At 46.4% G+C, this 15,965-nt stretch overlaps 1 protein-coding gene across 4 annotated transcripts in view; it reads right to left on the bottom strand.

Annotated features, from left to right (window-relative positions):
* Window positions 1-15,965, bottom strand: part of lrp2a (low density lipoprotein receptor-related protein 2a) — a 56,557-nt gene continuing 40,592 nt past the window's right edge. For all 4 annotated transcript variants that reach the window (XM_077002689.1, XM_077002692.1, XM_077002690.1 and 1 more), the window contains 29 exons: window positions 15,142-15,808; window positions 14,885-15,055; window positions 14,475-14,698; window positions 13,911-14,088; window positions 13,599-13,795; window positions 13,083-13,328; window positions 12,714-12,842; window positions 10,940-11,059; window positions 9,730-9,846; window positions 9,097-9,213; window positions 8,778-8,915; window positions 8,531-8,653; window positions 8,126-8,254; window positions 7,820-7,951; window positions 7,003-7,134; window positions 5,524-5,667; window positions 5,122-5,287; window positions 4,843-4,971; window positions 4,401-4,621; window positions 4,139-4,318; window positions 3,769-3,888; window positions 3,533-3,623; window positions 3,340-3,407; window positions 2,855-2,972; window positions 2,485-2,611; window positions 2,064-2,165; window positions 1,820-1,936; window positions 1,659-1,730; window positions 1-1,519 (listed from right to left, as the gene is read on the bottom strand). In XM_077002689.1, the coding sequence (XP_076858804.1) occupies window positions 1,349-1,519; window positions 1,659-1,730; window positions 1,820-1,936; window positions 2,064-2,165; window positions 2,485-2,611; window positions 2,855-2,972; window positions 3,340-3,407; window positions 3,533-3,623; window positions 3,769-3,888; window positions 4,139-4,318; window positions 4,401-4,621; window positions 4,843-4,971; window positions 5,122-5,287; window positions 5,524-5,667; window positions 7,003-7,134; window positions 7,820-7,951; window positions 8,126-8,254; window positions 8,531-8,653; window positions 8,778-8,915; window positions 9,097-9,213; window positions 9,730-9,846; window positions 10,940-11,059; window positions 12,714-12,842; window positions 13,083-13,328; window positions 13,599-13,795; window positions 13,911-14,088; window positions 14,475-14,698; window positions 14,885-15,055; window positions 15,142-15,808 (4,646 nt within the window). In that variant the 3' untranslated portion in view covers window positions 1-1,348. The remainder of the gene's footprint in view (window positions 1,520-1,658; window positions 1,731-1,819; window positions 1,937-2,063; window positions 2,166-2,484; window positions 2,612-2,854; window positions 2,973-3,339; window positions 3,408-3,532; window positions 3,624-3,768; window positions 3,889-4,138; window positions 4,319-4,400; window positions 4,622-4,842; window positions 4,972-5,121; window positions 5,288-5,523; window positions 5,668-7,002; window positions 7,135-7,819; window positions 7,952-8,125; window positions 8,255-8,530; window positions 8,654-8,777; window positions 8,916-9,096; window positions 9,214-9,729; window positions 9,847-10,939; window positions 11,060-12,713; window positions 12,843-13,082; window positions 13,329-13,598; window positions 13,796-13,910; window positions 14,089-14,474; window positions 14,699-14,884; window positions 15,056-15,141; window positions 15,809-15,965) is intronic.

Below are 15,965 nucleotides of genomic sequence, written 5' to 3'. Positions count from 1 at the left end.
ATCACCCTTAACAATATAACTGCATTTCTGTATTACACATTAGACCAAACATAATTTTAGACAAAAAGTGTTATAAAACAATACATTTATTTTTCAGCAGCTTTTATGAAATTTCCAGTTCCTTTCAATGAGCAAATTGTGTTCATTGCTTTCCTTTCATTAATATACAAAATCATTCAGTAATAAAGAATCCTGGTGAACTCATCCACTGGGTGAATCACGTTAGCCAGCGGATCAGCCATGACCAAAAATGCAAACAGCTGCAGAAAATCACAACCAGTGAAATCATTCAGCTCAGCAAACAGGATGAAAAGTGAATAGTAACAGAAGAATTTAATTTACAATTAAACATGAATGAGTCATTTCAAGTATCATTGAAGATTCTGTATCTAGACTATTGTGGTATAATATCTTAGTTGAAACATCTGCTTCTCTCCTCTGGGAATACTGGGAAATCAGGAGAGACATTCTGTTTGTGTCTGTCCCTTTCACCTAGTTATAGTCCAAATTCTACAGCACATTTGTCACATTTCAGTTCTCAATTCTTTAAGGTCTTGTAAAATAATTATTTTTCTTGGCTCCCTGAAACATCATCGATTATTTAGTTTGAAGCCAAAATCCTATATGCAGCTGAATATACTGGGATAGGTTTTCTGCAGTTCACAAATTCATAAATGATAGCATGACTTAATAATGACAAATATTTAATATGAAAAACATACAGTTCAGGAACTGATTGCCAATAGTGGACTGAATAGTGATGGGCCCTCCTTCATTGTGTTGGTCAGTCCACAGATGAGGTATATAAATATGTAAGATACACATTCTTCATTCCTGTGGAAAATATTGATCCAAATTCAGATGCAAAGAAGTGGTAAAGTCCTGGCAACAAATCACAGCTCAGTGTGCCTTACTTACACTTTACCATGGTTTCTTGACAATGGTTTTCTAAGTTTATCTAAGAAAAAGAATAATATATTGCAAAATATTCTATCAACCAGATATTACCAACAATTTATTTTTCAAATTTACAAATGTACAACATATCCATAACATTTACCACCAGCAGCATCAGTGCAAAGATATACATATAGTACATCACAATGATAATAAAAAAAATCACAACATGTAAATTGGCATATGGAACAGCAGAAGGCATAGTCAAGACAGACTTTTTCAGAGGGTTATACAAATGTAGTCTCTTCAAAATAATTGTAAGTTTCTTTTTTATACACAGGCGGCATATAAAAATAGATTTTCTGCAAAGAGGGTTAGTGTATCTTTGTCTTTCCTCTTTGATGTGTTTCCATGTTGACACGTGCGTGTGAGAGAGACGGGAGAGGGATGACTATATGTCACTGTCCTCTTTGACCAGGTTGGCTGTGTCCTGGAAGGTGTCCTCTGTGGGGGAGTACATACTGGGCTTCTCCTGTTTAACCGGCTTGGGTGGCGGAGCAAAGGGGGCGGGCTGTTCTGAGGCCCCGCCCTCTGCATTCGAGCCAACCTGCTCTTCCTGCATCTGAAATAACACAATGACAACTTTATCTGAACTACTCCTCAGGGGGACTGGAGTTTAAGCTCCTCTTCTTGATCAAGCAGCTTAAGACTTTAAGACAGTTTAACAGTGTTATATAGATGCTCACACATTTATTTATTACCTCTGAGTATGTTGGGTTTTCAAATGTTGTACTTGGCTTTAGTTTTCTTTTGAAGATGCTCCACTTAGACTCCTGAAACATAAAAGAGCAATAGGATAGCAGCCCAACTCTAAACACTAGCCCTGGTGTTTTTTAGTGAGCCGTTCTGGATCTGTTCTCACCTGTTTGGTCTCTGGATCTCCTGGAAGGCTTTTCACCTCCACCCCCTGCTGCTGGTTATGGTACACGGGATTCTCAAAGTTGTTCTTAGCCTGGTCTCCACTTACATTTACAGTCACCTGTTTGCAGTAGCAAAACAACTTACTCGGTTTTATTTGAGCATTCAGTTTGACAATAATTGGCCAGTACGTTGTATTAAAAAGACAGTGGTAAACTCTAGAATGCGTGAGGTGCCGTCTGGTTCACCTGTGTGGCATGTATGACTGCAGGGTCTCCAGACAAGCCTCTCGTATAGAGAGGGTTCTCAAAAGTAACCGGCTGCCTCCCCGAACCTGTGAAGTTCTCATCCTGACAACAAGGGAAAATAATAGTTGGTTTCACATAGACCAAGCTCTTTTTGGAAATATCTGAACACAGCGCAGATCAAAGATGTCTTCTATAGATGAGTACAAAAAGGGTCAAAAAGTATTCCAGTTCTTTTACATCTGTTGCTCAAGATGATCAAGGTCCTCAGGTGCCCCACTCAAAGCCTAATGCATATCCATCCAAGGCAACAAGTATCATTAAAACCAGGGTAAAAGGTTAAACCGGGGATTTCACAGTTTGTACTTAGCACCAACATTTATCCATGACGAATGTTGGCAAATTAAGAGTGGTTGATGTTTACCATCTGCATGGCTCTGTCAATGATCGACACACTCAGAGTCTGGGGTTCCAGGTCCATGGTGACATTGTCCCCCGAACGAAAGGTGACACCATTTTCTGTGTCCCCCGACTTAACCAGGCTGCTCAGGCTGAATTGGAGAGAGCAAGAGATGACACAGAGCTTAACTCATACTTTCACACACAAATAAGGTCAAATATTTTGTTCCCAGCCTAACAAATAACTGACAAGAAAGCAGTTCCATTTTTGCACATGGTGCTGACAGGTGATGAAGGTGATGAAGGTGATGCTGTGTGAAATGTTTTGCCTCTTCCTGTGATACCTGCGTACAGTGGAAGACGTAGACGTAATGGGGATGAGTGTGGTGCAGTACCTGGGGAGCTTGGGCATGGAGGGGATCAGGGAGCCAGTACGCTTGTAGTTCAGGAAAAGCCCAACAGCAAGAGCTCCACTTAGCAGAATAACAATTACTGCCAACAGCACAGCCACAGCTTAAAACACAGAGCGAGAATGAGAGAGAGAGAGAGAGAAATCTGAGCTGCTGTGTCTAGTGAGACATCTCTGCATCAGGATTACTGTCACTCTAATGCAGGTAGCAGACACATTCATTCATTCGTTTGTTTGTTTGTTTATGATAATGTTTCTCTAATGTTTACAGAGACAGTCTATTCCCACACAAGGTACAAATATGAAACAAACCAACAGTTGATGAATAGTCAATCATGTGTTCTGTGGCGTCTACCAAACATAAGTTTAACTTGAACTTTGAGTGTGCTAATAACTGACTTTATTAATGTGTAAGAAGTGTGGCTAGAAGGACAGTGCATGGCTGGTTTGGGAAGAGAAAACACAGGTCACCTGTTCCAGCAGGCCCTGCTCTGGACTTCCCCATTTCACAGAAGCTTCCAGAATAACCATATGGACACCTAGTCAAAATGTAATGGACAACAAAGTATGACGTCTTTCCCCTTTGTAACTTATTATTCATTAATGTAGCCTATGCTGGAATAAAGGGTTGATAAAGGTGTTTAGGGTGCTCCTGCGTCCTCACTTGCACGCTGGCATTCCCGCATCGTCAGTGTAGCACGTGCCCCCGTTCATGCACCTGCACCCCAGTGGCATGGTGACCTCTGTCTCTATGGCTGCAAGGACAAAAGTGTGTTAGACGTGCACTGTCAATATCCGCCAGCACAACACAGCAGCAAAACGGATGCAATATTAACATAAATGAATTAGCAGTAGCTCCAGCCACAGATGTCAAACATGCATAGTCTAATAATGTCTTGCCTGCGTCACATTCGTTCTGGCTGAAGCTGACCATGGAGGAGCCCTGTGGACAGGCGCAGGTGTATCCTCCAGGCCGTAGCAGGCAAAGGTGACTGCACACATCCTTACAGGGGTTCACCGCTGAGACACAAGCCAGAAGAGAATTACTGAACTGAACAGTGAAGATTATACTTATACCCGAACCAATGAAAATGATGGGATAATAGTGCATAGTTTATGTCAAACAAAAGAACAAAGGTACAAAGAAAATTAGTGTAGTGGCAAAAATACATCTGCCAAAATGTACCATTATATCCACTACCGTTTCACCTAGATAATCAGGGTGAACCTATACTGGAGTTTAATTACCTGTTGAATGACTGTCTCTCACCTGAGTTGTTGTATCTGTGCTCCTGATAGATACGGACTTGTGTCAGCCAGGGATTTATGGTCAACACCTTCACTTTATCCCCCTTTCCAAACTTGTCAGTCTTCCACACTTCACCCTTGGCCTTTGATGTCCAATACACATGGCCCTCAAATATGTCCAGACTGTAGGGGTTCCCAATATCTGCAAACCAAATCACAGTGTTAACCAGAATTTGACATGGATGTCTGCAATCTTCATGTAACAAAAAACTTTGAAGTCAGACCTCCAGAAATAATGATCTTCCTGTCTGTTCCGTCTGTCTTCATCGATTCAATAATGTTCTCTTTGGAATCACACCAGTAAATCCTGTTGCCATTGAGATAGTCTATAGACAGTCCTGTAGGCCACCCCAGATCTTCATCCAGTAGCACCTCTCTGTGTTGACCGTCCATCCATGCTGCCTCAATCTTAGGATTCCTGCCCCAGTCAGTCCAGTACATCATACTAAGTGACAAAAAACACATACACAAGATTATGACTAGATGAAGAACGTCTCCTATAGTTACAGAATCAATGTCCATGTGCCAAAGACTGTGTGTCTGGTGTCCTATGACAGATATGCATAGCAATTTCTAAGAACTACATATGATTAATTAGCTTAGAATGCAGCTTACGCAGCAATGCATGCATGTTTCTGCATCAAATGAAGTCAGAACGTTTGTTACCCGAGAGTTGGATTGACGACTATTGCAGCAGGCTGGTCTAGATCAGAATGGATAAGCCACTTTCTATACCGCCCATCCAGTTTAGCCACTTCAATACGATTGGTGCCAGCGTCTGTCCAATAAATGTGTCTAAAGTATAAAAGAATGGAGCCTTAAACCAGGGAAATATAGTTGCGTGAGAAAGAACATTTCAAGAATCTGTCTCGCCATTATTTGAAAACAAAATCTCAAAGAGAACACACACAATACTTATACAAACAAAAAGGCAATGTTACGTACCGCCCTACCCAGTCCACGGCAATGCCATCAGGGCTGGAGATGTATCTCAGGTTGAGGTCCATCTCTTTCACTGGGTTATTGCCGTGGTCATCAAATGTGGTCATGTATGCCCTCTTTATAGAGCCAAACTGACCACTACGACCCAAAACTGTCCAGTACACAATGCCTAAGAACAGATAAGATATTTATTAACGTAGAACATGGCAAAGCCCACATAACATACAGATTTCTATATTAGATAAGCCAAGAAAAGCAAGGAGCACTTTCAGGTGTCATTAGCAATTTACTTCAATTTATAGAAGATAATATGACAGCTGAATACATTGCACATCTTAGAAATGCTCCTGTCCTGTCTGCATTTAGCCTCTGTGAAAAGCAGCATCGTGAGTATGAGGGTCTTACTGAGCGCCTGGCCCTCTGGGTCCCACAAGTAGTCCAGAGCCTGGATGTGTTCAGCGTGGTCCACGTAGTCCGAGTACTGCTCAGAGGACAGATTATAGCGACGGATGCGGATGTTATCGGGCAGCAGCAACACTGGAGGATTGCCTGAGATAGAGAGAGAACAGAACGCAAAGCAGAGAGAGACCCAACGCAGAGGGAGACCCAAAGCAGAGGGAGACCCAAAGCAGAGAGAGACCCAACGCAGAGAGAGACCCAACGCAGAGAGAGACCCAAAGCAGAGGGAGACCCAACGCAGAGAGAGACCCAACGCAGAGAGAGACCCAACGCAGAGAGAGACCCAACGCAGAGGGAGACCCAAAGCAGAGGGAGACCCAACGCAGAGGGAGACCCAAAGCAGAGGGAGACCCAAAGCAGAGAGAGACCCAACGCAGAGGGAGACCCAAAGCAGAGGGAGACCCAAAGCAGAGGGAGACCCAACGCAGAGGGAGACCCAACGCAGAGAGAGACCCAACGCAGAGAGAGACCCAAAGCAGAGGGAGACCCAAAGCAGAGAGAGACCCAACGCAGAGAGAGACCCAACGCAGAGGGAGACCCAACGCAGAGAGAGACCCAAAGCAGAGAGAGACCCAACGCAGAGAGAGACCCAACGCAGAGAGAGACCCAAAGCAGAGAGAGACCCAAAGCAGAGGGAGACCCAAAGCAGAGGGAGACCCAAAGCAGAGGGAGACCCAAAGCATAGGGAGACCCAACGCAGAGGGAGACCCAACGCAGAGAGAGACCCAACGCAGAGAGAGACCCAAAGCAGAGAGAGACCCAACGCAGAGAGAGACCCAACGCAGAGAGAGACCCAAAGCAGAGAGAGACCCAACGCAGAGGGAGACCCAAAGCAGAGGGAGACCCAACGCAGAGAGAGACCCAACGCAGAGGGAGACCCAAAGCAGAGAGAGACCCAAAGCAGAGAGAGACCCAACGCAGAGAGAGACCCAAAGCAGAGGGAGACCCAACGCAGAGGGAGACCCAACGCAGAGAGAGACCCAACGCAGAGGGAGACCCAAAGCAGAGAGAGACCCAACGCAGAGGGAGACCCAAAGCAGAGAGAGACCCAAAGCAGAGAGAGACCCAAAGCAGAGAGAGACCCAAAGCAGAGGGAGACCCAACGCAGAGGGAGACCCAACGCAGAGAGAGACCCAACGCAGAGAGAGACCCAAAGCAGAGGGAGACCCAAAGCAGAGAGAGAACCAAAGCAGAGGGAGACCCAACGCAGAGGGAGACCCAACGCAGAGAGAGACCCAACGCAGAGAGAGACCCAATGCAGAGAGAGACCCAAAGCAGAGAGAGAACCAAAGCAGAGAGAGAACCAAAGCAGAGAGACAAAAGGGAAAAAGAAAACGTGGAGTTAAAAGCAATTAGAGGGAGACGATGAGTGATTTAGCCAGGAGACAGGACTGCTGATAAGTTGCTGCTAACTCTGGAGCCCACCTTGCGCAGCACACTCGAGCCCGTGCTGCAGTCCGACGGACCGGAACCCATCAGCACACAGACACTCGTAGCTACCCTTAGTGTTCCTGCACAGCTGAGGACAAGTGCCATAGATCTCACACTCATTCACGTCTGAGGAGAGAAAGACTAGATTAGATGGAACTAGGAACTGTGGCTAATGACTCTGTATAAAATAGGAACAGCAGCATGGTATACACACCAGCGGGGTACACTCTGACATACACAATGGGGTACACTCTGACATACACAATGGGGTACACTCTGACATACACAACGGGGTACACTCTGACATACATAACACTCAACATACACAAGAGTTGAGGCCTGTTGGAATGTTTCAATTTAGAATGCTATAATACTGAGCCAAGCTCATAAAAATAAGTTAATCAAGTGGATTTGATGTCTCAGTTTGTGTCACTATCAGCAATACAAAGCAGTTTGCCAAATTGACTAATATGCTAATATTGAGACAGACATAACTTCACATGGTCAACTGCAGTCTGGCCCCTAGGGCAAGTGATTTATCTAGCAACATTTGTTGTACTGCTAAGATGTAAAGTCAAATCACATCATTAACAATTCATAAAAAGTGTCTTCCATATTAAAAAAATGAATTTCAACCTTAAAAATACCAAAATGTACCTGGATATTTAAATAAATTCTTAAAGCTGTGTGCCCTCTCTTCCTTAGTACAATTCTCATTTTAAGCGGCTCTCACAGGGTTATTCTATGTTCTCAGTGAGTAATGCTTTTACTGTAACCACCGCTGCCCATGAGAGTGGACTGGTTCACGCACCGTCACAGGAGTTCCTGTCCCCTTCAGTGGCCTTGTAGCCCGGCCTGCAGGAGCAGATGAAGCCACCCCCAGCCAGCTCTGTGCAGTTATGTTCACACAGGTTTTCACCGCAAGATCTTCCACTGCCGCTGTCTACCAAAGCGAAGGAGAGACGCAGACGTGTGCATCAGAGTTCCCCGTCAGCAATGACGATGGCATATAACGGGGCTACACGGGGTTTAATAACAGGGTTCTGAGGACCTAGAGTTTGCATCTTTGTAATGCACAGACAGGCAGGTATGTTTGTGTGAGTGTAGTTTTACGCACTGCAGCCGAGCTCATCGGTCTGATCTCCGCAGTCGTCGTAATCATCACAGGCGTACTGCAGAGGAATGCACCGACGGTTCCCACACTTAAACTCATCGGGAGAGCAGGGCCCGGGAGTGGGAGTCACGCCTGAAGGCAAAACAGAGCACCATGATGACCATCACAGATATCTCCTCTGTGCTGCAGCCTTAGCCGGGCACGTAGCAAATGTAGGAACAAATTTATGGAGTGCTATCGCTCCATAAATAAGAGTGATATGTAGAATCCTCAGGAATCCTCTCTTTATCAGTTTATATGATCATACAGCACTATTTGTGCTCATGTGGATGAATTATAAAAAGACAGAAATGACTGAGTTTCAGCCGGTCACATGACTCTGGCCCTCGACGCCCAGGCCGCACTCACAGTACTCCGGCTTTTCATCCGTCCCGTCCCCACAGTCGTCCACGGAGTTGCAGACCTCGTGGCCGTAGATGCAGCGGTTGTTGTCGCAGCGGAACCGGAAAGGAGGATCGCAAGGGACATCCACTGGGAAGACAAAGGACAGGAGATGCGATGAAGAGACGCTCACGGTTCTCACGTGCAACCCCACGGCTACGGAACGCCTCGGAATGTGTCAACGCTGCAAGATGGTCGCCAGGCGCCCACTTACGGCAGAGATGCAGTTCTTCGTCCGAACCATCCCCACAGTCGTCGTCCCCGTCACATCTCCAGTGCTGCTGGACGCACACGTGATTCTTACACTCGAACAGGAAGGGAGGGCAGAACGTGCCGTTCGGGTATCGGGTCGCTGCGAAGGACAAGGAGGTGTTTTGTAACTGTTGTAGCTACAGTTGTAGCTGATCCGAGGTAGGGCAACGCGAGTTTATTTATATATCGCCTTTCATACACAGCGGAAAGTGCTTTAAGTAAAAGAGGACAGGCAGTAAGGAGTGCTGTGTGTGTATATAAGGGAGGGAACAGGGACTCACGGCAGGACATCTCGTCAGTGAAGTCCAAGCAGTCGGCGTTGCCGTCGCATTTGAAGCGCTCGGTGATGCAGTGACCGCTGTCACACTGGAAATAGCCGGGGTGGCAAGTGCGCAACTCTGAAACACAGTACGGAGCATCACGCTCTCAGTCACCACCCATCCAGAGGTTTGAGTCTCAGCTGTGCCATATGCCTTATTTCCAAGCGGACACGATTTGACACCGTTCTCATTGAGACGGAAGGTTACTCTCCCAGAAAGTCCACAGGAGTGCACCCACCACCACAAAAAAACTCTTAAGGATATGAATTTCACATTACAGAATCAATATTTATCAATTAAATGACCCAAACCCAAAACAACAAATCATGGTATATTTAGTATCATCACCTGTGATGATTATGGTTAATGCACTATCGACACTTGTGGCAGTCATTTATTATAAGAGCCATCAAATGTTTTCGTATGACTCACTTGATCCACAGATCAGTAATAGTTCAGCAATGGCTTAAACGGCATATAAGACAGTTTGCTTGCAGACAAAGGATCGTTCTAGCTCAGCGGAGGAGCAGAAGGTCTGAGATGGACACCGCTGACCACACACACTCGAGGCACAGACAAAAAGCTTCTGCTCACCACAGTCCCTTTCATCTGAGTTATCCTCGCAGTCGTTGTCATGGTCACACACCCAGCGGCCAGGAATGCAGCGCAGGTTGTCACAGCGATACTCGCTCTCTGTGCACACTCGCGGGCCTGACCAAACACAAGAGAGGGGCGCTCACAGAAATGCACACACACCTGCACATGCGCATATGCACATGGTGCAACGGGCATGCTTTTGGGCGCACAATTGAACAAGCCTGAAATCGTCTAGTTAGTTGCAGACTGAGTCTCATTCTCAGTGATTTTATTGCTTTACATCTCTTTATATTGTGCTTATGTCTTATTGTGTCGAGAGTGCAATAGGCTACAAACTGAATTTTAGACATTCAAACAGACACATTCACACACACCACATAACCCATGTTTCCAATAGACAATACAATACAAAACAAGCTGCAATACACACAAAAATCAGAGAGCATTCACAAAGTTGAAGTCAAATATTGGTCTATTACAGCCATAATAGACCAATATTACAGATGCTGCAAATACAAAGACTCTCATTGCTTCTAAAGGAGCAATAACAACATAGTGCCCAGAATCTTCTCAGTAAATCCCTACAAACACAAGACTTTGATACTGATAAGAAATATGAATGTTGTACTTTCCTGCCCTACAGGATTACAGGGTTATCTGATGTGCAAATGTTTTTAACAGCTCGCTGCAGTTGTTACACACCCCTCTGTTCCTAGAGCCATTTTTCTGAGGTGAGTTCATAGTTGAATTCATTAAAGAAGTAAATCTGCACACAGCAACACTGTTATGTGGGGGTGAGGGGGGGCGGACAAGTGCTGACATTTTTTTCAATGTTTTATTTATTGATTTACCTCAGACATCATCTGTTCTTTCTTCACACAGCATGTTCTCAACTGTTTGAATTCACAAGGGTAAGAACAGGAGCTGTCTCTCTCTCCCTCTCTCTTTCTTTCTCTCTCTCTCTCTCTACTATTTTTACCCATTTTCTTCCATCTCTCCTCAACGCAACTTACCTCAAGCTTACAGTGACTTTATCAGGAGGAAGAGCTAAGCAGAGTCTATCAGACCATGCTGAAGGAAACACCTTCTGCTGTGTTCACATATCAGTGCGAACTGACAAATGTTGACATGAGCTAAAACCAATGCGCCAGGTCACAGATCAGAGTGCGAGTCATTTGAGCACTCACAGGCCACACCAGACACTCACTGCAGTTACGCTCATCAGATCCGTCGCCACAGTCATTGTCTCCATCACACTTCCAGCGCAGAGGGATGCATTGGTGGTTCTCACAGCGGAAATCTCCAGCCGGGTCACAGGTCAGCTCCTCTACAAACACAACACAGAGGTAAGGTTTTAGTTCACATTCGCACACAGACATATTTAGTTCACATTTGCATGGACACACACATGCATATGCCCCCCCCCCCCCCCCCCCGTCATAGGTTATTCACTAAATAACTTTTATTAATTAGATCTTTTGCTAGATCATCCTGTTTACAAAAGAAAGAAAATACTTTTAATACATTTAAATATATATTAGATATATATTGCATAAATAATTAAATATACACTCTAAAGCACACATGTATGAATACTATAATAAGACAGACATAAAGGTACGTCTTTACAAGCTAAATCAAATTACTCAGTTAAATAATGACACAGACCAATATCTCTCATTTATCTAAATTCATTATCTACACTAATGTCATAATCTACCACTGCAGACAGACCTGATGAATGAAACATTCCTTATCACCTTGTGGCATGCAGTTTAATAAAGAAATGATGATAACTGAAGCATTGAACTTTAAAGGGAGAGAGAACCCTGGATTCAATTACAGCTAGGATGAAAGTAGTGATGGGAGTACCCCCCACCCCCGACTAGTCGTAGCAGACACACCACCTACCAGAGGAGAAGATACAGACAGAAAAGGAAAGACACTGCAAAACAGTCACACACACACGCGCACACACACGCGCACACACACACACACACATGCATACCACAAACATACATAGAATTCTAGAGGTGCCCCACCTGACCAAAGCGGTGCATTCTGCATTCTTACACTTAGATTAGGGAGATCTCTCCTCTATGTGCAGGATGGCACTAATGGAGCAGACTGAGCAGATAAGACATGGGAGGACTGGGTCCGTGTGTGTGTGTGTGTGTGTGTGTGTGTGTGTGTGTGTGTGTGTGTGTATGTGTGTGAGGGGTTAAACCACAGGACATAGAGCCTATGTTATACTCAGCTGGCATACACACATTCACAGTACATATGTACTCATATATGCCAACATGCACATAATCCATATACGCAACATATTTTTTGTTTTTAAAAACATTTGACAACAACTGATTCATACACACCATCACTCCTACTATATAGACCCACACACATAAGTCTACATTGGTGCCTGATACTGACATAGCTGTATACTCTTCCAGACACACACAGATTCCCGCTGCCCATAAATCTCAGCTGCAGTCTCAGACTAGCGGAGGGGTTAAGGGGAGAGGTCACAGAGGGCCCATTCATCAGAGCCAGCTAGCACTCTCCTCCTGCAAATGCACCATGGGAGTGTGAAGGGATGAATAACCCCTCATCATCTCTTCACCACACACAGGAACACCACCACTTCTATACAATCTGGATTAACATGCAGCACACAATGCATTATTTTGGCATAGTGCTGGTGTAATCTCGGCATAAGCCTCCTAAGTGAAGGGAACGAGGTCTCGGCCGTATTATGCCACCCTGCAGAGTCCAAAGAGCTCGATTCAGATTTATCTCTTGGAAAAATCACACCTACAGGAGAGGACAATAAAATTCACCAGGAAGTGACCCTTGAGTCTAGAGTTTAACCCTTAAATCAGTTGTGACATTTTGTTTATTCTTACTTTTGCAGGAGGCCTCACAAATCTTCCTGCAGCGACCCCCCACCCCTAACGCTGACCTCTGAGGCTCGTACTCACCGCAGTTCTGCTCATCACTGTTGTCCCTACAGTCATCGTGTCCATTGCAGACGGCCCATCTAGGGACGCAGCGGTAGTTGGTCACGCAGTCAAACTCAGTGTGGCTGTCGCATCGATACGCTGGACCCACTACGAAAACATCGGCAAACAAATCACAACGCGGAGGTAAATGATAACGCCATGCACACAGAGAGCACACAATGGAGGTGGGGCGCCTCTGTAAATATATCACATTAGTCAGACGTTGCCTGGTATTTCAAGGACCCATAAAACTATCGAAAATCCGAAATAACCTACAAAACAGGCAAGCGCTAAACGTGCTCGTGCACAACGACCGCCGTGCGCGTAAACGCCGGACGTTCCACTCACTGCACTCGTCGACTGGCTCGTCCGAACTGTCTCCGCAGTCGTCGTCTACGTCACATTTCCAGCTCTGGGGGATGCAGCGGCCGTTCCTGCACTTAAACTGGCCGGGACGGCACGTCCTGGACGAGCAGTGCGAGGTCTCCTCGTCAGAGGCGTCGCCGCAGTCGTCCTCCCCGTCGCACTGCCAGGCCTCTGGGATGCAGCGCTTATTAGCGCACTGCCACTGGTGTGACTCGCACTGGTGTGTGGCTGAGGAACCAAGAGCTCATCACGTCACGGGGAAACGGAACTCGATCGGAACGTCTGCATGCGTGCAATCGCCACGTTGTGGTTAAGATGCATCCTGGGAAACTTACAGCTTAATATAATACAAGAATCAGACTCATTACTGTTATGACATTTAGATATGTTTTTCTCTTCTGTCTCTTTGTATTTTAGATATAAGCACTCAACAATAATAATTGTTCATTTAAAAATATATATACAGCACAAGTGTGACTTAATCAGACTCTTCCGTACCGCACAACACAGTGTCCTCGTCGGAGGCGTCGGGGCAGTCGCGGTGAGAGTTACACAGGAAATGGGGACTGGTGCAGTTGCCATCATTGCACTGGAACTGGCCCAGCCTGCAGTGGCGTGGGGGGCACGTCGAGGGTTCGTCCGAGCCGTCTCTGCAGTCTCGCTGGCCGTCACACTTCCACCATATAGGGATACAGCTACACAGCGGGATCGATGGTTGGATCAATCATGGATCGATGGTTGTGATTGTAATTCTCAGAAACAGAACCGAGGCCATCCAAGACCAAAGCTTCAGAGGTTTGAGGCACTTACCGCTCATTGTCGGCACATCTGTACTGTGTGCTGGAGCACATGGGTAAGCAGCGAGCCACGCCCCCTATCTGCACAGTCAGGAAGTGGTCGGGGCACTCACAGGTGTAGCCCCGCCCACCGGCTTTCAGCAGACAGAGGTGAGAGCAGCCCCCATTGTTGAGTCCACAGGGATTGGTTACTGCAAAATGAGAGAGAAGGTTTTATTCCTCATCCCAGAACGGAAGACAAGTGGAGAACCAGCGTTTGGCCCGCTGCCTACGAAAGAGACACATCCTCCCTTAAGAAGACGAGCCTATCTAAATACTACATACTATCAGTCTTGGCAAAACACAGCATTGATAAAAAGGATTGAATTTGGTCTCTTGCTAAAGAAGGGAGGAAGAGAAAACACTTGCGGCATTGTCTGTCTGTGTAAATGTTGGCACAGCCTTAAAATGGCTTAAGCAGAAGTTTAAAGGAAGAGATCACGATCAGAGATAATTGGTATAATAGCCCTCAGAGGATGCAGGCGGGCCGAAGCCCTCGAGATTAGACTCCTCTTGTATTACTCTGTCCTGGGCTTACCTATGGGCTGACGGTAGGGGTGACAGACATGGATGTCGAAGGGTCTGTGGGTGGTGTTGGCAAGAGCTTGGCGTCCGGAGCCATCGTACTTATTGCCTTTCTCTATCGTGCGGGTGTTCCAGTCTGTCCAGTAGACTGTGTCTTCAAACACAGTTATGGCAAACGGATGAGGAAGCACCCCGTCGTACACAGTGTGACGGTGACGACCATCCAGGTCAGAGTACCTGCGGACAGAGGATATGGTTGATTTCAATTCACTTTTCGAACTGTGCAGTGTACACATTGTAATAACTATAATCATAAAATACTAAATAATAAACAAAATAATAAAAACATTAAAAAAAAACACAAAGAAAGCAAAGCTGTTTTGGACATACATCCTCAGCAACACAGTCAAAGGTTTCTCTTACTCAATGTAGTTGAGGTGAGCATCTGCCCAGTACAGCATGTCGTTGGTGTAGTCAATGGTAAGACCGTTGGGCCACTCAATCTTAGTGGTTATTATGGCAGACTTGTTGTTACCATCCATCCCAACACGACCTATGAACGCTTTATCTCCCCAGTCGGTCCAGTACACATACCTGAAAACAGTCCAGCATCAACATCAAGTCCACACTAATTCACAAGAAAAACAAGATCCCACAATGACTAAACATCGGTCACCCACCCGAACTTTGGGTGTACCACCACGGCTCTTGGATTCTCAAAGCAGTAGGTGTTATTGGCGTCCGCACAGTGGTCCGCCAGCTTCCTGACGAAGCGCCCGTCCAGCTCGGACACTTTCACGCAGTCCTGAAAGCTGTCCACCCAGTAGAGCTTACGGCCCACCCAGTCCACGGCCAGGCCCTCGCCGTGCGGCACGCCGTTCACCACCGCCTCTCGGCCCGTGCCGTTGAAGAACATCCTCTCCACCACCTGCCGCCTCACGTCGATCCAGTACAGGCGCCTGTCCACCCGGTCGAAGTCCAGGGCCACCACGCTGCTGAGGCCCTGCAGGATGAGGGAGTAGGCCTCGCCGTCCGTGGACAGGTTGCGCAGGTAGTAGCGGTTGCTGAAGATCAGGTACGGACCGATGTTGCTGTTTTGCCGGCAGCTGCGACCGTCCGGCTCGCGCAGGAAGCCCGGCGCGCACTTGCACACGTACGAGCCCAGCGTGTTCTCGCACACCTGGCTGCACACGCTGGGCGTGTCCGAGCACTCGTCCACGTCGTCGCAGCTTTTCCTGTCGGACATGAGGTGGTAGCCCGGGCGACAGGTGCAGGTGAAGCTGGTGGGGGTGTCGGTGCACTCGTGGTCACAGTGCTGCATGGAGGGGTCTGTGCATTCGTTGATGCCTGGAGGTGAAGGCAAGCGGAAGCATTGAAGTCACATGACAGGAGGCCAGTCAAACAAAACCCAATAAAGCCTAACGATACATTCATCACAGAAAAAGAAGCAACAATCTGCATGATGTCATCCAGTTTGGTCAAAAGAAAGGAATATTCGCTTTTT

This window comes from Brachyhypopomus gauderio, chromosome 4 (genome assembly GCF_052324685.1).
Source record: "Brachyhypopomus gauderio isolate BG-103 chromosome 4, BGAUD_0.2, whole genome shotgun sequence".
Classification (NCBI taxonomy): domain Eukaryota; kingdom Metazoa; phylum Chordata; class Actinopteri; order Gymnotiformes; family Hypopomidae; genus Brachyhypopomus; species Brachyhypopomus gauderio.
This window is presented reverse-complemented; position numbering and strand designations above follow the sequence as displayed.